Genomic DNA, 21,919 nt, shown 5'->3' with positions numbered 1-21,919 from the left:
CCAAGCACTTGGGCCATCCTCCACTGCACTCCCTGGCCACAGCAGAGAGCTGGCCTGGAAGAGGGGCAACCGGGACAGAATCCGGCGCCCCGTCTGGGACTAGAACCCGGTGTGCCGGCGCCGCTAGGCGGAGGATTAGCCTAGTGAGCCGCGGCGCCGGCCTACAAAAACAATTTGTCTAGTCCATAATCACAGGCTTAATGCACCACTAACCATAATATCCAACAAGGAGAAAGCAGAAAGCCAGTTCCACAGGAGTGTAAACAAGGGCTAAAGACAACAATCAAATCATAAGGTGTCAATTTTGTTCCTATACATTTTTTGTGTTCTGTATTAGCTACCATATATCAGAGAAAGCATGATATTTGTCTTTTTGGGACTGCCTTATTTGACTAAGCGTGATGGTTTCCAGCCACATCCATTTCATTGCAAGAGATAGGATTTCATTCAATTTTATGGATGAGTTGTATTTTATAGTATATAAATACAACATTTTTAAAAAGATTTGTTTATTTGAAAGGCAGAGATCTTCCATCCACTGGTTCACTCCCCAAATGGCCACAACAGCTGTGGCTGGGCCAGGCCAAAGCCAGGATTCTAGAACTCCATCTGGGTCTCCCATGTAGGTGCAGGGACCCAAGGACTTGGACTAGCTTCTACTGTTTGCCCAGGCACTTTGACAGGGAGCTGGATCAGAAATGGAGCATCTGGGACTCGAACTGGCACCCATGTGGGATGCCAACACTGTAAGCAGCAGCTTTACCCACTATGCCACAACACTGACTCCCACATTTTTATCCAGTCATCATTGATGGACACCTGGGTTAATTCCATATCTTAAACTGTTGTGAATTGAGCTGCAATGAACATGGGGGTACAGATAACTTTCATATGCTAATTTCATTTCATTTGGGCAAATTCCCAGGAATGGGACGGGTGAGTCATTTGGTACATCTATTTTCAGATCTCAAGAATCTCCATACTGTCTTCCATAGTGATTTCTACATTATTCCCACCAACAGTAGATTAGGGTACCTTTTTCCCCATACCCTTGCCAGCATTTATTTTTTATTTTTGGATGATAGCCATTCAAACTGGGGTGAGGTGAAACATTGTGGTTTTGATTTGCATTTCCCTGATGGGTAGTGAGCCTGAGCATTTTTGTCATGTGTCTGTTGGCTGTTTGTATTTCATCCTTTGAAAAATGCCTGTTCAAGTCCTGTGCTTATTTCTTTTTTTTTTTTTTTTTTTTTGACAGGCAGAGTGGACAGTGAGAGAGAGAGACAGAGAGAAAGGTCTTCCTTTTGCCGTTGGTTCACCCTCCAATGGCCGCCGCGGCCGGCGCGCTGCGGCCGGCGCACCGCGCTGATCCGATGGCAGGAGCCAGGAGCCAGGTGCTTCTCCTGGTCTCCCATAGGGTGCAGGGCCCAAGCACCTGGGCCATTCTCCACTGCACTCCCTGGCCACAGCAGAGGGCTGGCCTGGAAGAGGGGCAACCGGGACAGAATCCGGCGCCCCGACCGGGACTAGAACCCGGTGTGCCGGCGCCGCTAGGCGGAGGATTAGCCTAGTGAGCCGCGGCGCCGGCCCCTGTGCTTATTTCTTAACCGGACTGTTTGTTTTGTAGTGGTTGAATTTCTTGAGCTCTTTATAGATTCTGGATATTAATCCTTTATCACTTGGAAAGCTTACAAATATTTTTTCCCATTCTGTCAGTTACCTCTTCACTTTGTTGAGTATTTTCTTTGCTGTGCAAAAGCTTCTTAGCTTGATATAATCCCATTTATCCATTTTTGCTTTTATTGTCTGTGCTTCTGGGGTCTTATCCAAGAAGTCTTCCTATGCCAATGTCTTGCCGTATTTTCCCAATGTTTTACTGTAGTAATTTTATGGTATCATGTGATAGATTTAAGTCTTTGATCCATTTTGAGTGGACTTTTGTGTAAGATGTAAGGTAGGGGTTTTGTTTCCACATGTGGAGATCCAGTTTCCCCAGCACCATTGGTTGAAGAGACTGTCCTTTTCCTGAGGAATGATATTAGCTCCACTGACAAAGGACAAAAGTGGTTGTAGATGAGTGGATTTAATTTCTGGGTTTCTATTCTGTTTTGTTGGTCCATGTGTCTATTTTTGTGCCAATACCAAGTTGTTTTTGATTATAACTGCCCTGTCTTAAGTTTTGAAATCTGGTATTATGGTGCCTCCAGCTTTGTTTTTGTTGTTTAAGATTGCTGTAGCTATTCAGGGTCTCCTGGGTTTCCTGGTGGGAGGTCTTTAGATTGCTGGGGGGTGTACCCTCAGAGGGTGGTTCTCCCTTCAGTGTTGATTTTTTGAGTTCAAGTTCTGCCTCACTGCTGTCTCTGCTTACTCTGCACTCACGGCTGGCAGCCTCCAGCCAGTCTATGGGGCTGCCCAGTGCTGAACTGTGACTCCCAAACTGTAAGCTGAAATAAACCTTTATTTTTCCCAAGAAGCTTCTCTCAGGTGTTAAAATAGCAAAAAGTAAACCAACACATTTTGTACCTTGACTTACTCTCATTTTGAAGAACAGAGATTTTTGGCTGAAGATAAGTTTCTCATTTTTTTTTCTCTTTACTTTTTGTGTTCTAAGAGATGTGTGCCTTCCGAAACTTATGAGTAGTTCCTCCTGGTTTTTCCCCAGGCTTTTTGTTGTTTTCCTTCTTATGTTTAGGTCCATGATCAGTTCATCTGTGTCTGGCAAGCAGGTTCTTTTTGCAAGTGATACGTGGTTATTCTAGCGTCATTTGTTAAAAGGCCATCCTTTGTGGCTGTGTGGGTACAGGGGTTGGAGGGAGCCAGGGACTACAGAGAAGCCTGTGGGAGTGATGGACGTTAGTGTTACCCATATTGTGGTTTCACAGGTGTATACACGGTCAAAGCTCATCACATCATTTAAATATGTGCCACACAAGATTTTACCTCAGTAAAGTGTTTTTTAAAAGACACAAAACAAGAACTCACACTCAGGTCAACATATTCGCAGTTCCCTTTCCTGACCCTGATTATCAAAACATATGATTTGACCATTTCTGGGTAAGCAAGTAAATCTGTTGACATTCGGTCATTCCTGGAGCCTGCTTTTCTAATGCTACTTTAGTCTGAAACCTTCCCAGTCCTTTATTTTTTTTTTTTTATTTTTTTTTTTGACAGGCAGAGTGGACAGTGAGAGAGAGAGACAGAGAGAAAGGTCTTCCTTTGCCGTTGGTTCACCCTCCAATGGCTGCCGCGGCCGGCGCGCTGCGGCCGGCGCACCGCGCTGATCCGATGGCAGGAGCCAGGAGCCAGGTGCTTTTCCTGGTCTCCCATGGGGTGCAGGGCCCAAGCACCTGGGCCATCCTCCACTGCACTCCCTGGCCACAGCAGAGGGCTGGCCTGGAAGAGGGGCAACCGGGACAGAATCCGGCGCCCCGACCGGGACTAGAACCCGGTGTGCCGGCGCCGCTAGGCGGAGGATTAGCTTAGTGAGCCGCGGCGCCGGCCCTTCCCAGTCCTTTAAAGAAAGGATGGCTCTCTTGATTTTAAAGGGACTATTAGTCTAACATCAGAATAGATGTGCCCTAGGATTTATTTTTCACTGAGAACCAGTGACCAGCCAAATTTGGGGAACGTGGGTTCCAAGAGTTAGCCAGAATCTCACAAGCTGCTGATTGAAACAGAAATTTTACTGGGAGGAAAAAAGCCCAGAGAAGTTGACTAGATTGTCCTCGATTGCACAGCAAGTTATTTGCATAATTAAAACTCAACTGTAGGTTCCCTCACCCTATCCCATTGCTGTTTTCTCTTTCTTTTCTATACTCTTTCCCTGTTGAACAAGTCGCATATGGCACTAGAATGTAATCCAAATAAATGAACAAGTAATTAGGTCATTACATCTAAGCAAGATGTTTTTAACACAGAAAGGGGACAAAAAGCACATTTTAAAAAACAAAAATGCAAATATTTCTATAAACACAGTAAATAGAAGTAGACTTGAATTTGCTGAGTAAAGGAGAACCTCTTGACTTAAAGGGGAAATAGTATCTATGTGCTTTTTTAAGTCAATAAACGCTAACCAAAAGAATATGTAACTATAAAGACAAAAAGTAAATGACAACAAAATCCATCATCAGGAATGGTCTTTACCTAATTATAAAAAGCTCACTTAATCAAGAAGACATAATTTTTAAAATACACGTGCAATTAATAGTATAGAAAGCAAAGCCATAATTGCAACTTTCTGACAGGAAACTGCCATCACAATGAGTGGTTTCAATGTCTCTCAGTTATCAATAGGGACAAACAGCAAACAAACAAAAAAATCAAAGATTTGACCACCAGGGAAGTTCCACCTGATGGATGTACATTGGGTTCTGAATCCAGCAAAACAAAAGGACACGCTCACCTCAGGCAGTCCTGGGAACATGTACAGAAATCAGTCCTGTGGAGACCACAAAGACTCAAGAAATTTAGAAAGTACGACCACTCATGGAAGCACAGCACCATTAAGTGACGTGACAATGGTGAGAGACTGCTGGAGCCCTTTTGTTGTGGTCTCCATTTTATTTATTTGAAAGAATGACAGAGGGAGGGACAGAGATCTTCCATCTGCTGCTTCACTCCCCAAATGGCCGTAACAGCTGGGGCTGGGCAGGCTGAAGCCAGGAGACTGGAACTCATTCTGAGTCTCCCATGGGTAGCAAGAACCTAAGCATTTGGGCCATGTTCCACTGTCTTCCCAGGAGCATTAGTAAGGAGCTTGATTGGAAGTGGACCAGCTGGGCCTGGAAGCACTGCTCAGATACAAGATACTGGCATGGGAGGCAGCAGCTAAACCAGCTAAGCTGCAATGCTGGCCGTGCGGTCTCCTTCAACACAGAGACCTGGTCAGTGCTGATCCACCAAGCACCTTCTCTGGGTTTAGCCTCTTACTTCTGCTATCACAGGAAGTGCTTGAAGACCTAAACTCTGACTTTGAGCTCGTTGCTCTATCAGCCACCCTGACACTTGGACTGCTCAGCTCCCTCCCCGCAGACAGGCTCAGCATGCAGTGCTCAGTCCAGTGCCCAGGGAAGGAGAAGCAGTCACTGCCTTCAGAGACTACCTTCAACCATCTTCCTCTTGGGAGTCCCCAGCAGCGTCTGTGTTGTCACAGAGGCCCCCGGTAACGGCAGGCACTGAGGAAATGCTCGGCCATTATCTTCCAGTTACAGAATATACTGTCCTAAATCTGCCTTCCCAGTGGATGACAAGATGAGGCAAGATTTTAGACAGTGAATCTCAGCCCCAGCTGGATGTTGGAATCATTTAGGGTGACTCACAAAAACACCAAGGGCAGGCCTTCCGCTAGGATGTCCAGTTTTAATTTCATTGACTTGGAGAAGGGGCCAAGTTGTGCTCCAGAAGTCTCACATCTCCCACTTTCTAGCTATACCACGGTGATGGACCCATGTCACTGTCTTCAGCCTCCATCTCGTCTGTGGTGGGAGAGGTAACACCTCCCACGGGGCGCTGTGAGGATTCAGTGAGACAAGATGCAGGGATGCACCTGGCCCCTGATACCCGGATAGTAAATGGTGTCTTCAAGAGCAGATGAATCAAGAGCTGTGGTTTCAGAAGAGGCTCACCCTGTGAGCTGCAGGGCCTGACGGGACTCCTTGAGGGGGGCACACTTTCCTCCTTGGCAGAGGAATGCTGACATTTGGATTAGAGGCACAGGGACACTCAGGTGTGGGTACTTGGGGCCCCTCCTCTGAGCCCCACACTTTAGAGCACTGTGCACTGGCCTTCCTTATGGAGCACTCTTTGACCTACGAGGCAAGAATTCAGTTTGGATCCAGTGTCATGCACCACCCCCACCCCCAAGAAAACTGTATGCATGGCTTTTGCATCGGGACTTTAAACCCTGCCTGAACAGCCGGAACATGCTTCCCGTCCTTCTCCATGCTGCACCTGGAGAGAGGAGACCCTGCTTCCACTTTGAAACTGTGGTCCCTGAATGTGGCTTAAAGGTGATCAGTTGAAGGGCATGGGAACAGATCTTGGGTTACCATTCTGGAGGTCTACTGACATGGACGTGAGGCCCTACACGGTGTGGAACAGAACTAGAGCTGGTAAGAGACAAGGGAGGCCAGGAGCCCAGGCCCCACAAATGTCACAGGTAGCTCAGGCCCCAGTGTCCACTTGGCAGCAACCCATCAAACTAAATGTGCAAGTGTTTCCACCTTCTGGAATGTTTGTTCTATTAATTTAAAAATCATACACAATAGCAAATAAATGCTTAGCTCCATGCCTGGGACATAAGAAGTGCTTGATAAATATTAGTTTAGCCACATCCAAATGTACTCACTACTGCTCAAATATGCTCAGACATCTTGCTTAATAGCAGGGTTGGGAGAGGAAACTGCCAATTTAATGGGATTTGGCTTCTTCTAGTTTCAAAGTCTCTTTTGGACAAGGATTCACTGTCAGGTTTTTCTTCCTGCCCTGTTTTTCTTCCATCCTAGGAGTCACCTGGCACGGGGTAGGCGGACAGCCATGGTGGCGATGGGTCTGTTGTTCATCCGGCCTGCTCCTGCTAACTTCACTGGGTGTGTGGCCCACATTTTCTGGTCTTCGAGCATCAACCTCCAGCCTTGCTGCACATGTGAGTAGAGGTGACTGTGACTGGGTACTGTCTGGTGCTTGGACTCAGTTCTCAACCACAGTGCTGCCAGGGATGCCAATTCTGTGAATACAAGGAGTCTTCCAAAAACCCACAGAAAATGCATGTCACGAAAAACTATGTATGGGTTTCAAACATTTTTGAACCTTAAGAAACTTATCTTTTAGTCCCAGTTTCCCATTAGTTCTCTGACATACCTTTGTACAGCAACAAGCTCTACCCAGCTCCCAGCTTGGAACAGTCCCCTTGCAAACCTTGCTAGAATCTCCCCCACTCCAGAGTGACCCCTGGCACTTGTGTGAGCTCTTGGTTTTCAGGTGCTTGTCATTTCTTGACATAAGAGGAAAGGAGGAAGCAGGTGAAACAGACCACTTCCCATGTGCCCCGCTGTCTGCAGGAATGTTCACATCACATGCTGCTCGGCATAATTCTCAACATCCAGGGAGACCAGCCTGTGAGTTTTAAATTCTCATCCAGCCCTGGTGTTAGGGGGACTGAATTATGTTCCCCAAAATCCGTAAGTTGAAGCCCTAACACCCAATGTGCTTGTATTGATAGATCGTTAAGGACATAATCAAGGTTAAAAGAGGTCAAAAGGGTGGGGCCCTAGGGCAAGGGTGGGGAAAGGAAGGGCCAACACAGTGTGAGTGAGCACTCCTCCCTACCCTCCCTGTCTGTGTGAGAGACAGACAGTAAGAACACAGGAAGAAGGTGTTCAATTAAGACCAGGAAGGGAATCCCTATACCTTGATCTTGAACTTCTGACCTCTGGAATTGTGAGAAGATATGTGTCTGTTGTGGCTACCCAGTCTGTGGTATTTCTCTAGGACAGCCGGAGCAGAATTTGCACCTGGAGCATTTTTGGCTCTGAGCAGGTCTGGTGCCTGTGTTCCTGATACCTCCAGGGTTCCTGAGACTCACTGTCTGCTGGCACTGCAGTCCCATCTTTTCCCCTATACCCCATCCTCCAAAACAGTTCCAGCATTCCCCCCATAGCCCCTGGGCCCTTCTTCCTACATCTCTCTTGGTTCTTACCATGCTGTTCCTCTGGCCCAGGAACCCATCTGCAACTCTGACAGTTTTTCTTTTTTATGAGGTTGTTTTCATGCCATTTCTGCATGGTGTGCAGCTTCAGACATAGACTATAAATCATATGTGTGTGGCAGGGAGCAGGGGGTGGAGGAGAGCCCATGCCAAGGGAAGAGGTTGAGTTTCCCCTGCTCCATCCCCCACTGCAGGGGAGAAGCACCCTGTGAGGAAGAACTAAAAGCTCCTTATCAATGCTGAGCCAGCCTTGGTCCTGTGCTAAAGTACTGCAGAGGCTTTCCTTCCTGGGTGCCCGGCTCCTGGAACCCTCCCCTAGTGAGAAGAAGGTGCCTGTGCCAAGGGAGTGCGTCCCCAGCCACTGAGCTCCATCTCAGCCGCTCATTAATTAGCCTAGGACCAGAGAGAGGACTTTCCAAAGCAGCATAACCAGAACAGAACTCAGTGAAAAGAAGAGTCAGACAGATATGGGTTTGATTTCCAGCTGTGGGCCTTCCTGCAGGATGTTAAGTCATGTCACCCTGCTGAACAGCCATTGTTCCATCTGTTAGATGGGAATAATGACCCTCACTTTGCAGGGTTGAAATGACAATTTCCATTATTGGTATAATTGCCTGGCTGGGGATGGAAATTTGGCCTAGAAATTAAGATGCCCACATCCCACATCACAGTGCCTGGGTGAAGTCTTGGGTGGCTGGCTCCGGCCCTCGACTCCAGCTTCCTGCTAATGCAGACCCTGGGAAGCAGTGATGATGGCTCAAGTCATTGGATTTTCTGCCGCAATCCTGGCCATTTGGGCATTTGGGGAGTGAACCAGCAAACAGAAGCTCTCTGTATATAGCTCTGAAATAAGTAATCTTTTAAAAATGCATAGGTTGAGCTTTTACAGACATGTACCTCATTCTCTTCTGAATCAGTCTTGCCAAAAGATTCCCTGAATTACTCTGTGGGATGAGATGAGACTGGGTGGTGGGTAAGAAATAGCTGTCTTTGTAAGCCTAATTTGTCCTCTGCACCCCCCCCCCCCACCATGAATTACATCCCTGGAAAAGCAAACTAACCACAATCTTGGCCCAAGCACATCTTTAGGAAGGCAGAGCCACCCCCTAAATGGTGAATTAGTGGGTATTCATCCCTGGACCAACTGTCAATAATCTTGGCATGTGGCAATATGGATTATTCGAATGACTAAATGGAAAGCTTTTCAAAGTCTGCTGCATGGAATTTGCCAGGCTTTGCAGTGTTCTTGGCTCTTAAGAGATCCTCAGTCTCCCACTCCCTTTGGGCTGGTTTGAGAAGCCAGAACCTATGGTGCTGAGTCAGCATCTGAGGGTGTGCAGGAAAAGCCCTCCAGAACTAGATAGTTTCTGGGAAGCATTTTTCTGGACATTCTTCAGACAGACACTTGGCCACGCCACTGTGAGTATGTTATGCCCTGCCATGGGCACACTGCCAAGGGAGTCCACCCCCCACTCCCCACTTCGGTTTGCTATTGTGAAACCAGAGGACGGGGCAGGCTGGTGAGGTGAGGCGGCAGAACACACACTCTGTGCCATGTGTGGGGAAGGTGGGGAGGGGGACAAGAGCCGTGGTTGCCGAGGAAACAGCAGTGGATTAGGGGTCACAAGCCTGGCATTTCAGTTTGTCCTCCTTACTGGCTGTATACACTGGGGCGCCTACCTCACCCCCCAGAAGCCCTGTTGCTTCACACAGTAATACGGGAATGGAAAGACCACCTGTGCACTGGTGTGGAGAGTAAATGCGCAGTGAGGGCCAAGCGGCTGAGCTGAGAAGTAAGTACTACTGGACACGTGCTGTGGTTAAGACCTGGTGTTGGGTCAGACTGAGTGAGTTAGGTCACATTCCTCCCTGCCATCTGCACCAGTGCCCTTCCCTGGAGTCACGTCTGGTCAAGCCACTTGGCCAATGTCACCGGAAGCCCCCCGTGGGCTCATTCCAAGGGGAACTTTCAAAGTTCCTCTCCCTGGCCCTGTGATAGGTGTACAGAAGAAGGCGTGCAGACCCGGCCCCGGGGAGGCAGGGGCTGCAGTGCTCAGAGCAAGCACAGCTCGGGAAGGCCCTCGCTGGGCCCCTGCCCAGGCTGCTGCAGGCCGCTCATCACTGCAGCCAAACCCAGCCGGGCCTTACAGATCCACCTGGGTACGTGTTCCTTGATGCCATTTAATAGAAAAACAACAAATCCAAACACACAACGAGGACACATACACATAAGAATGTTGAGGAGACACAGCCTTGGGGAGACGGCAGGAGAGACCCACTCGGGGCTCTATTTGCTGCTGCTCTTGGGAAGGGGCCGGTAGACCCCGACGACCACCGCGTGGTCCCTCTCGTAGGGCTCTAGGGTCAGCTGCTCCTGTGGCTTCAGATTCTCCTGCTGCAACTTCCTCACCTCCGACGCGAACACGGCCTCGGCGGACGCGGTGGAGTCGATGCAGTTGGCCTTGATGGAAATGAGAAAGTGGCCCCCGTTGCGCAGGAAGGTGTGTGCGTTCAGGGCCACGATGCGGGACTGGTCAGGCTGAGCCACGTCGGCGAAGATCACGTCCACCATCCCGATGAGCATGCGGTACTTGAGCGGGTGCCGCGCGTCCTCAAGGACTGGGATGATGTTGGTTCGCTTCTTGGCCACGTTGACCAGATCGCGGCCAGCACGGTGGGAGAACTCGACCGCGTAGACCAGGCCGTCTGGGCCGATGATGTCGGAGACGTGGGACACCGTGGTCCCCGAAGCGGCGCCCAGGTACAGCACTTTGGACTTGGGCTTGATGTGGATCTGATCCACGCCGCCCAGGATGGCGGCGGCCAGCTTGGAGCGGAAGGGGTTCCAGGTGCGGTACTCCTGCTTCACGCCGCCCTCGGTCACCGTGACGCGCCTCTCGCCGTACACCGAGAGACCGGGCACCATGTTCAGCGTGACCAGCGCGTCCTCCGCCCCGCGGTAGATGAACACGCCTTCGTGCCGGTGCGGCTCCACGGACACCGCGTGCGCGCCCTTCCTGCGGCGGCTCTTGCTTTTGGCCACGCCGCGCCGCTGCCCGCCACTGCCGCGGTCCCTGCAGTTACCCCCGCCGCGCCCCCGGCCCCGGCCGCCGCCGCCGAAGCCGCGCGTCCGCGCCCCGAATCCGCCCTTGCCCCCCGAGCCGCCGCCGCCGCCGTCGCCACTGCCGCTGCCCTTGGTCCCACCGCCGCGCCCCGCGCCCCAGCCGCCGCCCCAGCCCCCGCGGCCGCCCCCGCGCGAGCTCGCCGACTTCATCGCGCGCCCTGGGCGCACAGGTGGACGGTTGTAGGGGGCTGCCGCTAGCTCGGGGCGTCTATCAGGTGGCTCCGGTGGTCGTCCTTACGGGGGGGGTGGGGAGAGAAGGCTGGGGACAGCGGTTGCCGGCGCGGTTGGCGGCGGGGGCGGAGTGGGCGGCGGGTGGCACCAGGTTTACCGCAGTCCCCGCTTTCAGGAGCCGCTCTAGGACGCAGGCACGGGCGTGATTGCATCACACCCGCCTGGACGACCCTGCAGCCCCGGAAGCCCCCTCCCACCCGGCGCGCAGACGCAGCCTGTGTGTCTTTGGGGCCTGTCCCTTCGCTCTCCCCCATCTTCCGACTTCTCGGGGACCCCTGGCGTTCCCCGCCCCCGGGGGGGCTACGGGGACCGAGGCATATCGGTGGCAGGAGAGGGAGAGACCAGCGTAGCCCCAATCTGTGTTGTGGCGCTCTCTTGCTCTGTGGTCTCAGGAAGCTTACCTGACCTAGTCCGAATGTGTGCAAGCTTGCCCTGAGTCTCTTCATCCCCCTGCGGCTGGAAAGCTGCCGCAGGTCAGTTTGGAAGCTTCGCGGACACCCACCCCCAACCTGCGTTTCTGGACTGAGCGCTCTGGAAGCTTTCACTGTTGTTTATTTTTGTGTATTTCTTTTGCTCAACTTTTTTTTTTTTAATTGAGGGATAATTTACATACAAGAAAATGCACTTTTTTTTGTTTTGTTTTTAAATACAGTCAGGGCTGTTAGAGATTGTGCCATCTGAAAGTTTGGTGGGCATGCAAATTGACAAGTTACCTACTCGAGGTACCTCTATTTTTACCTAGTTATGAAAGTTTCCTCTTAAAGAAATGATCCTTGCAAGAAATGGCGTTGTTCAGATTAGAAGACCCAGAGTGGTGATGGTTGGGCCATCCAGGACTTGGTGGTGGAGGTGAGAGGAAGGGCCTAACCCAAGAGGTACTCAGAAGATAGAACTCGCAGGACTTTCTGATAGGCTGTATGGGAAATCATAAGTAAGAAGTATAAAGCCAGGGATTGCCAAAGTTTAACTGCTCCCCCGTGCTGTGGTTAGTGCTCTTGCAAGCTGTGCTCTAGTTGCTGTCTACTTGGCTCTGGTCTGCTCCACCAACTGTGCTAAGTCTCAGAACCTGTGCCATTAATATTAATCAGCAAGAAAGTGTTGATTATTCAGCGCAGGTCCCCAAATCCTATTAACACATTTCAGAAGGAGTTTATTCTTGAATTCTAGTCTGTGCTTTAAAAACTACCAATCTGTAGCATCTTGAGCATTAGAAAGAAAAAAAAAAAGGAAGAAAGAAAAGAAAAAAGAAAAACAGTGCAGCACCATGGACAGCAACAAAGGGCCTACAGGGTGTGCAGTTTGGTCAGCACCAGGGACAGTGGCACCAATTGGGACACATTCAAGAAATAGGAAAGGCAGGGTAGGCAGTGTCAGCCACTGATGTGAAACTAAGTGCCTGGTCCAGAGAGACAAAAGCATGCCTTGGGATCAGGGCATAGGACAGGCAGGAGGGTGCTGAACTCTCCAGATGTGTGCATAGCAGAGCTTCCATTCTGGAAGCACTGGTCTTTGTGTCTCACATTCATGAACTGTGATGCCACGTCTGGTTTTCCCCAAGGACATAAGTGCCTCTTTAATGAGAACACATTAGTGTCCACAACAGACTGTGGGTAAGGGGTCAGAGAGGGAAATATATTGCTCCCAAGGTGAGTTGTTTAGATAAAATATTCTTATGAGGTTTCCACTCACTACAAATTGAGATTTGTTCTCCAAAATGATGGACTATGTTTGGTGTCTTGGTTTGGGTTTCCCTAAAAATTTCACCCTATGATGGTTAATGTTATGAGCCAGCTGGGCCATGAGGTGCCTAGATATTTGGTCAAATACTATTCTGGGTATTTCTGTGAGGGTGTTTTTAGATAAAATTAGCATTTAAGTTGCAGGTTGAGTAAAGCAGGTTGCCTTCCACCAAGTAACTGTGCCTCATCTGACCAGTTGAAGACCCAAATGTGGGGCTGATATTGTGGCATAGCAGGTAAAGCCACCACCTGTGACGCTGGCATCCCATATAGGCAGTGGTTCATGCACTAGCTGCTCCATTTCCAATCTAGTTCCATGCTAATGACCTGGGAAAAGTAGAAGAAGATGGCCCAAGTACTTGGACCCTTGCCACCCATGTGGGAGAACCATTGAAGCTCTTGGCTTCTTCCTGGCTCAGCACTGGCAGTTGCAGCCACCTGGGAAGTGAACCAACAGATGGAAGACTTCCCTCTCTCTCTCTGTAACTCTGACTTTCAAATAAGTAAATCTTCAAAGACAAGGCAAACAAACAAAAACTCTAGAGGCCGGTGCTGTGGCATAGCTGGTTAGTCATCACCTGCAGCATCAGCACCTGATATGGGTTTGATTCCTGGATGCTCCACTTCTGATACAGCACCCTGCTAGTGAGCCTAAGAAAGCAGCAAAAGATGGTTCAAGTGCTTGGTCCACTGTGCCCATGTGGGAGACCCAGAAGCTACTGGCTCTTGGCTTCAGTCTGGCCCAGCCCTGGCCATTGTGACCATTTGGGGATTGAACCAGCAGATGGAAAATTTCTCTGTCTTTCCCTCTCTCTGTCTCTTGGCAAGACTACCTTTCAAATAAGAAATCTTTTTTCTTTAAAAAAATTACCTAAATGAAGCAAAGGATAAATCTTCCCCAATGAGGATGGGATTCTCCTACCCAGTGAACTGTGAAATGGAGCATCAGCTCTTGCTTCCTGACAGCCTTTGAACTGGGGCATCGCCTCTCCAGAGTTTGGAATTGAAACCTCTGTAATAACTTAGGCCAGTGATTTAGTACATGAATCTTCCCCAGGTTCTGCTCCTCTGAGAATCCTGGTGAATAGAGACCCTGGGACAAAGGCTTTAGTCTAAGTGGTTTCCCTTGGAGCTAATAACAGGGATGGATAGGGAACATGAGACAAGGCTGGTAGAAAGGGAGCATTGTTGAGCAGATTATCACTGTGGGCAGCTGAGCTCAATTGTCCTGGACATCCTCTGAGAAACCGTGTGAAAGGCATCCCAGGATTGTTCCATGAAGGCTGTCAAGTTGAGGCACTCACTCAACCTTCTCCCTTCCCCTGTTGGCAAGGATTGGATTAGTCAGATTTGCATCAATAAAGTGAAATACCTGAAACAGGCTAACTTGAAAAAGAGAGGAGGTTTATTTTGATGCACAGTTCTGAAGGGTCCCATTGGTTTGGTGGCATTCCTGCAGGCAGAGTCTCAGGGTGGCCCAGGGCATGACATGGCAGAACAGGGAGCCAGGGGGTCTGTCTGTGTCTCTCCATACAAAGCCACCAGGATTTGGTCATGAGGGCTGCACTGTGATAACCCAATGCAATCTAGTCACTTCTCAAAGGCCCTAACTCTAAACGTCATCATTAAGTTTCTACCCTCTTAGTACCATTAACATATGCCTGGGGACTAAGCTGCATGGGTTTAGGGGGGCAAATCTTATTCAAACCATAGTAGACATGAGCCCACTTGCCCTTCAAATGGCTGCTGCGCATGGCTCAGCTAACTTGCATGGAGCTACAGGGAACCCTCAGGCAGAGAAGCAGATGCTAGAGGTGAGAAGCAGGTGAACTCAGATGGGCCTAGAGAACATGGGGTAAGACAGCCACAAAGCCTTCTTCACTTGACCATGAATCTCACGTACAACAACAATTTTTTTTTTTTACTCAGAAAATGTGCGTTAGCTCACGAAGCTCATTCCATCAAGGAAGCAAGCCATATCATCAGTGTACTATTACTACACATGATACAGCCATTCAGGTATCACCCAGGAGCATTAGTATTTTCCTCTCTAGTTTGCAGAATCATAGACATCTGAACTTACACTGGAATAGCTTCTTCATTCATGTTGTGTCCAGGCTTCAAAAGCCCCATCTCCAGTGAATCCTCTCCATTATGTCTGCAGACTACTGGTCCCCTCCCACAGTAAGGGATCTGCCAGGCTTTCAACCTAAAATAGTTTAGATAAGTCTGTTCTGAACTCCAGGTGCAAGCCTTAGAGGGCAAAAACACTAATGCTTTCTGACCTTTGTTGCATTATCATTAACTCCCTTCTCCACAATACGAGTATCTCCCATGGCCCCCTTCATTTCCTCTGAAATTGGCTCTGGTGCCCTTTCCAGTATGCTTGCTATTCATTTCAGAACTGACACTTTTCAGGTGTCATGCTCTGATTTCTTAGCTGGAATCCACTGGGAGGGGTAGCTAATGGTTACAAATTCTAAATCTAGCTAGCAGCGTCCTCATGAATTCAGAGGTAATTACTGTAAGGTAACAATCTAAGTAGACCACCTTGCTGAAGTCTGTGGTGACAATTTTTAGAGATGTCTTCCCACCACTGCTCCTAGCTGTCCACTTCATCCTGTTACTGTTGTCACTTTGAATAACCACCTAAAGGTTCCACAACCACCTTTGCTCAAGGTCTGTAAGCGAAGGTGGCTTTCTTGGGCCTCTTTCTACTGACTGCTTTGGGACCAATAGAAACCAAATTTATAAACTCACTTCTGACCAGAGGCATCCTTTTCCATGGTGGCATCTGCAGACACCCATAGAGACTTTTCTGTCTTTTGGCTTTGGGCTCTGGGTACCCTATGGCGTAGCCACTTGTTACAAGTTGTCTGTTGAGATACTACTGTCTGAGGGCATCTGTCAGTCAGCAAGACTTTCATTCCTTCTGAACACATTGCACTTATCCTGTGAATACCCCCTTCAAATGATACAGGGCAGGGATTCATGCCAAATGTGGGCATCGTAAGTGGGCTGAGATGTCAAAAAAAGCTTCCACTAAAGTTTTCATCCGGGGCCAGAGATACCAGTGGAATCTGTTTCATTCCAAAGTTTTCTAGCAGTAGATTCCATCTGCTCAAGATGTTTCCCAATGGGAGAGTTGGCATAATGATCCATATCCCTGTAAGAGCCAATAAGAACAACAAAATAGTCGTACTTTTGTTTATAGTTCACTTGCACATGAATTTTGTTCTATTTTTCTCATACACCATTCCTGCAAATTGTCCAAGTAGTGGCCATTCATAATTTAAATAAAATCAGCTGGAAGGTTGTATCATCTCATCCCCGTTCTCTCTGTCTCTTTTAAAAAATATTTTTGTCTTCATTTTATTTGAAAAGCAGACATGCACATGAACACACATGCACACACATACACACACACACACGCACGCGCACAGAGAGAGAGAGAAAGAGAGAGAGAGGAGAGAGAGAGAGATCCTCCACCTGTTGGTTCACTTCTCACATGCCTGCAACAACCAGGCTGGGTCAGGCCAGAGCCAAGAGCCTGGAATCCCATTCAGGGATCTCTCACATGAGTGACAAGGACTCAAGTCTTGAGCTATCATCTGCTGTCTCCCAGGACATTAGCAGAAGATTAGAAGCAGAGGAGCTGGGACATGAAGCAGCATCTTAAACCCTGTGCCAAATGCCTGTTCCCATTCACTTTAGTAAATCAGGCACCAACATCTTGTTGCTGTTACATGAGAGATAAAGGGGCTCCTATTGTTATCAGTGGGGAAGAGCAGGTGTGGAGAGCTCACGTCCTTTGCCTATACTTCGGACACGACTTTGACACAATCATTTCTGCTCTTTCTCATCAACCAGATGAGACTTACTTGTCCTGTCTAGCTGGAAGACAGCTGAGAAACATGGGTGGGATCACTGGTGAACAGTACATATTTTTGCCATTAGTTCCACTGCATAATGTCAGGCTGGCTTACCTGGATCAGGGTACCCAACACAAACACCACTGACAAAACTCACTGTTCAATATACAAATATTTAAAGTTACTCATCTAAACAAAATATGTCTTCTTATTAACACATTACTTCAATTCTGGTTCATAATCGATTCCCAAGCACATATCCTGTGTAACTTATTACATAAAGCAGAAAAAGAGAACTTTTTCCCTTCTAGCCTTGGAGCCTTGGAGAATAGCTAAAGTCCCTCATTTGGGATCTTGCTAACATTTGGCCATTGCCTCTGCTGGGAGCCCTTCGTCTTTGCGTGGCTCAGAGTCACTCTCTTCTCCCAGAGTGGAATTAATGGTTGGCCTTCAGTAAATGCTCAAAATCCTTAAGTGGACCACTTTTGTGAAGGGCATATTTCTAGAAGCCTTAGAAATATTCTATAATTCTTCATTTTACAGTGTAAGAAACTGAGAACCAGATGCTAGCTGGCTTGCCTGCAATACAAATCCTACAATCTACAAAATCCTACAGATAATCTAAAATAGCCACAAAAATACAACAGTCTAATTGGTTCCCCTTCGACTCATTACATTTTACAAGCACTGCCTGTACTCATGCCATGAAAGTTTTGGCCAATATGGACATGCAAAATAAACTAAAACAAAGCAAATGTTGCACCTCTCATAATCCCATATGCTGTCATTAACCTCAGTGAAATTGCTATGACCCAGTTGAATATGATGTGACCATTTTTCAACATAGTTAATGCTGGACACTTGGGGTTGACATCGGCCAAGAAAGGAAAGTCAAAGAACTGGCTTGGCGGGAGCGGGGAGGGGGCAGGCTTTGGCCTGGTGATGAAGCCTTCACTTGGGACATCTATATTGTATTTTATATTGGAATGCCTCGGTTTGAGACCTGTTTCCAGCTCCTGATTATAGCTTCCTAGCAATGCAGACCCTAGGAGGTAGCAGTGATTGTTCAAGTAGTCATGTGGGAGACATGGATTGAATTCCTGATTTCAGCTTGCACAGTCCTTGCCATTGTGGACACTTGGGGAGTGAACCAGGAGATGGGAGTACACTTTTTTCTCTCTTTCTCTCTCCCCCTCCCATTAAAAAAAACCGACATTGTTCAAGGAGGAAAAACATAAAGATGACCCTAGATGATACTAGATGACCTCTAATCTACCCCTGTATGGACTCAGTAATTTACCTATGGCCCTCTTTGTATTGTCAGTTGATTCCCACTGCTTCTGAAATTGGTAATCAATAGGGAAATCCTGGGGGCTGGTGCTGTGGTGTAACAGGTAAAGCAGCCACCTGCAGTGCCAGCATCCCATATAGGTGCCTGTTCAAGACCTGGCTGCTCCACTTCCAATCCAGCTAATGTGCCTGGGAAAGCAGCCAAGGGTGGCCCAAGTGCTTGGACCCTTGTAGCCACGTGGGAGACCCTAAAGAAGCTCCTGGCTCCTGGCTCTTGGCTCCTGGCTTTGGATTGGCCTAGTCCCCACTTTGTGGCCATTGGGGAATGAACCAATGGATGGAAGATCTCTCTCTGTCTCTCCCTTTCTCTCTCTGTAACTTTACCTTTCAAAATAAATTTAAAAATCTTAAAAAAAAAAAAAATAAAAATAAGATAGAGAAATCCCAAACATAGCAAAACAGCTCATTTCTACTTTGGGTCTTGTCAATTGAACCCAGTGAACTCCAAAGAACCCTCATTCTTTCCCCCAGTGGAGTCCATCAACTCCAGGAACTTCGTACTCCTGTTCAATGATAGAAAACTTTCTTAAACAATCTCATGATTCCTGTTAACCCTAAGCAACTCTGACTGCAACTTAGCTTAATTTATAAGTTGTTTATAGTTTTTATAATTTATAGCCTAATTTTACATCTGTCCCCTTTAGGAATTTCTAGGAAGATGGGGAAAATCAAAGAGTTCCAGAAAGAAGTAATTAGAATAAAGTTAACCCCAGTCTAGTTCCTCCTGTATCACTGGTCCTTTGATGATTTCTGTTGCCTTTGGAAGTCCTCCCATATGTCAGATGGCCAAAAGTTGTTTTAGTGAAAATCTTAAAATACTTTCTAAACATTTTTATTTATTTATTTGGAAGGGTAACAGAGAAAGAGAAACAGAGGTAGAGAGAGGGAACGAGGAGGGAAAAAGAGAGAACCCAACTGCTGTTACCCTCTCCAAATCTCCACAATGGCCAAGACAGGGCTGGCAGAAGCTGGGGCTGGGAACTCAGTCCAGGTCTCCCATATGTGTGGCAGGAACCCAATTACATGAGCCCTCACCTGCTGCCCCCCAGGGTCTTGTTAGCTGGAAGCTGGAGCCAGCTATCAAACTCATGTGCTCAGACATGGCATATTAACTGACATCTCAACTGCTAGGGCAAATGCTGGCCCCCAACATAAAAAATCCAAATTGTTTAAAACATGTGTCTGTTTCAACACAATGATCCTGCCTATACACAGTATCTCAGTTGAATTGTTTTATTCAACATGAAATTGGCCAAGATACATGGAAGTTCCCAAACGTGCTACTTTTAAAAACAGTGTCTGCTTTATGCTTCCTGGCGAGAATGAGCCTTTTCACTGAGATACACACTTTGTCTTCAGCGACTCAGAGACCCAGGATCTCAGGAGTCCTCAGCTCCTCGGTGACTGCAAGTCCTGGTGTGCTACTCTGTGCCTTGCAAAGGAACAGCAGGTGGTGTCCCTCTCAGTCCACAAGGTACAAAGAGGTAGAGCAGATGACCTGAAAGCCATGGGGTTAGCCAGTGCCCCTCGTACGGGTACAAATGCTGCCCTGCAATCTGGGTGGCTAGAAGGATCCTGGAAAGTACTGGGGGAGAAGGAGGAGAGGGAGAGAAAGTGGAAGAGAAAAAACGTACTTCAAAACACAGATACGGGTCCCAGTGAATTGATAACTGTCTTTGATGGAATAATAATACACACAGTGCACCTCAACGTACATCCTGATAAATCCATTGTAAACCCAAAATACTATAAGTTGAAAATGTATATACACACCGAGCCTGTTGAATACGGCGCCGCTTTTTTCCCCGTAAGATAAAACTACTACTGCCAACACCAGCAAAGAGGATCGTAAGACACTTCCCTGCCCCAGGAAAATGTCCAGATTCAAAAGCTGAAGCATTATTTCCACAGAATGCATGTCACTTTCAAACCATCATAAAGCCAAAAAAATTGTAAGTTAGGCACCATCTGTAGGTGCAAGTTTATGGCAGGGATTATGGAGTCTTAGAATAGATGGTCAATAATGATAATCTCTTGTCAGGACTATTAAACCAGAGCTGTTGCCGAGGGGCTTGGGTGTTCACAGAGTGTCTTTGCTGCTGGATGCTGGCATATCTTTGTGCACACAACCTCTTGAAAAGACAACCGGTATTTACTGAGCAAGAACACAAGAAGAAAATTTCCTGCTCCCTCTTCTAATCCTTACTTTCCTTTCAATCTCCTGAGCTTTGATTTGAGCCTCAGCTTTCCTACGTTTTTTGTAGTCGGGCAGGCAAATCTAGTAACAGGAGAGTGAACAAAGGCTAAGGGAGCATTTTTACAAAGAGAACAGTCAGTAAAGACTGCCGGCAAGGGCGGGGACTTAATCTGGCCAGTTCTTGCTGATTCAACCTCTGATTTTAGGATTCATTGCAAAAGAAACTGTTGCTTTGCCAGGAATTTACCATTATTTTGCCAAGATAGGTGTCTAAAATAGTCCTAAGAGAGGAAATGTTCCCTTTACGTTCCTGGTACTGAGCTAAGTGCTTCATGTCCTGTAATCCTCACAGCAATTCTGCGAAGTGGGGACTACCACTTCCACTGAAAGGTGCAGAGAAGGAAGTGACTTCTGAGCCAAGTTCGGCAGCCTGTAAGTGGTAACCACCATTTGTTAAGTTTCTACCCGGAGTCGGCTCAATGATGTACTGAGGTAGTAGACATAGTAGTGACCAGCGTTTCTGAATACTGTGCATATATTAACCATACACAGCCAGCCCTCTGTATCTGAAGGTTCTGGGTCTGTGTATTCAACCAACTGTAGATCAAAAATCTTTTTAAAAACTAGGTCTGTATTAAGCATGTTAAGACTTTTCCTTGGAGGTCGGCGCCGTGGCTCACTTGGCTAATCCTCCGCCTGTGGCACCAGCATCCCATATGGGCGCCGGGTTCTAGTCCCGGCTGCTCCTCTTCCATTCCAGCTCTCTGCTGTGGCCCAAGAAGGCAGTGGAAGATGGCCCAAGTCCTTGGGCCCTGCACCTGCATGGGAGATCAGAAGGAAGCATCTGGCTCCTGGCTTCGGATCAGCACAGCAGCGGCCATTTGGGGGGTGAACCAACGGAAGGAAGACCTTTCTCTCTGTCTCTCTCTCTCTCTCACTGTCTAACTCTGCCTGTCAAAAAAAAAAAAAAGACTTTTCCTTGTCATTCTTCTCTAAACAATACAATAACTGGGGCTGGTACTGTGGCGCAGCAGGTTAATACCCTGGCCTGAAGCGCCAGCATTTCATATGGGCGCTGGTTCAAGACCCAGCTGCTCCACTTCCGATCCATCTCTCTGCTATGGCTTGGGAAAGCAGTAGAAGATGGCCCAAGTGCTTGGGCCCCTGCACCCACATGGGAGATCCGGAGGAAGCTCCTGGCTCCTGGTTTCAGACCGGCTGCTGCGGTCAACTGGGAAGTGAACCATCGGATGAAAGACCTCTCTCTCTCTCTCTCTCTCTGTAACTCTTTCAAATAAAAATTTAAAAATAGTAAAAAATACAATAACTATTAATGTAGCATTTCTTGGGTCTGGCACTGTGGTTTAGCTGGTAAAGCCTGCAGTGCCGGTATCCCATATGGGCACCTGTTTGAGTCCCGGCTGCTCCACTTCTGATCCAGCTCTCCGCTATGGCCTGGGAAAGCAGTAGAAGATGGACCAAGTCCTTGGGCCCCTGTACTGGAGTCGGAGACCCAGAAGAAGCTCCTGGCTCCTTGCTTTGGATTGGCTAGGCTCTGGCCATTGTGGCCATCTGGGGGAGTGAACCAGCAGATGGAAGATCTCTCTCTCTTTCTCTCTCTGTCTCAGCCTCTCTGTAACTCTGCCTTTCAAATAAGATAAATAAATAAATAAATCTTGAAAATAAACACAGCATTTCCAT

General features: G+C 47.9%; 1 protein-coding gene across 1 annotated transcript; it reads right to left on the bottom strand.

Annotated features, from left to right (window-relative positions):
* Positions 1-8,841: 8,841 nt before the first annotated feature.
* On the bottom strand, positions 8,842-11,201 carry FBLL1 (fibrillarin like 1). Its single transcript, XM_008255375.4, has one exon. It carries the CDS (start codon positions 10,977-10,979, stop codon positions 9,993-9,995), a length of 987 nt encoding a protein of 328 aa, XP_008253597.4. The 5' UTR covers positions 10,980-11,201; the 3' UTR covers positions 8,842-9,992.
* Positions 11,202-21,919: the final 10,718 nt, after the last annotated feature.

The sequence above is a fragment of the Oryctolagus cuniculus genome, chromosome 6, assembly GCF_964237555.1.
Source record: "Oryctolagus cuniculus chromosome 6, mOryCun1.1, whole genome shotgun sequence".
Taxonomy (NCBI): Eukaryota; Metazoa; Chordata; class Mammalia; order Lagomorpha; family Leporidae; genus Oryctolagus; species Oryctolagus cuniculus.
The sequence above is the reverse complement of the archived record's forward strand: the minus strand, read 5'-3'. Positions and strand labels throughout refer to the sequence as shown.

Coding starts and splice junctions, on each gene's coding strand:
- FBLL1 (XM_008255375.4), bottom strand. CDS start 10,979: ATGAAGTCGGCGAGCTCGCGCGGGGGCGGCCGCGGGGGCTGGGGCGGC.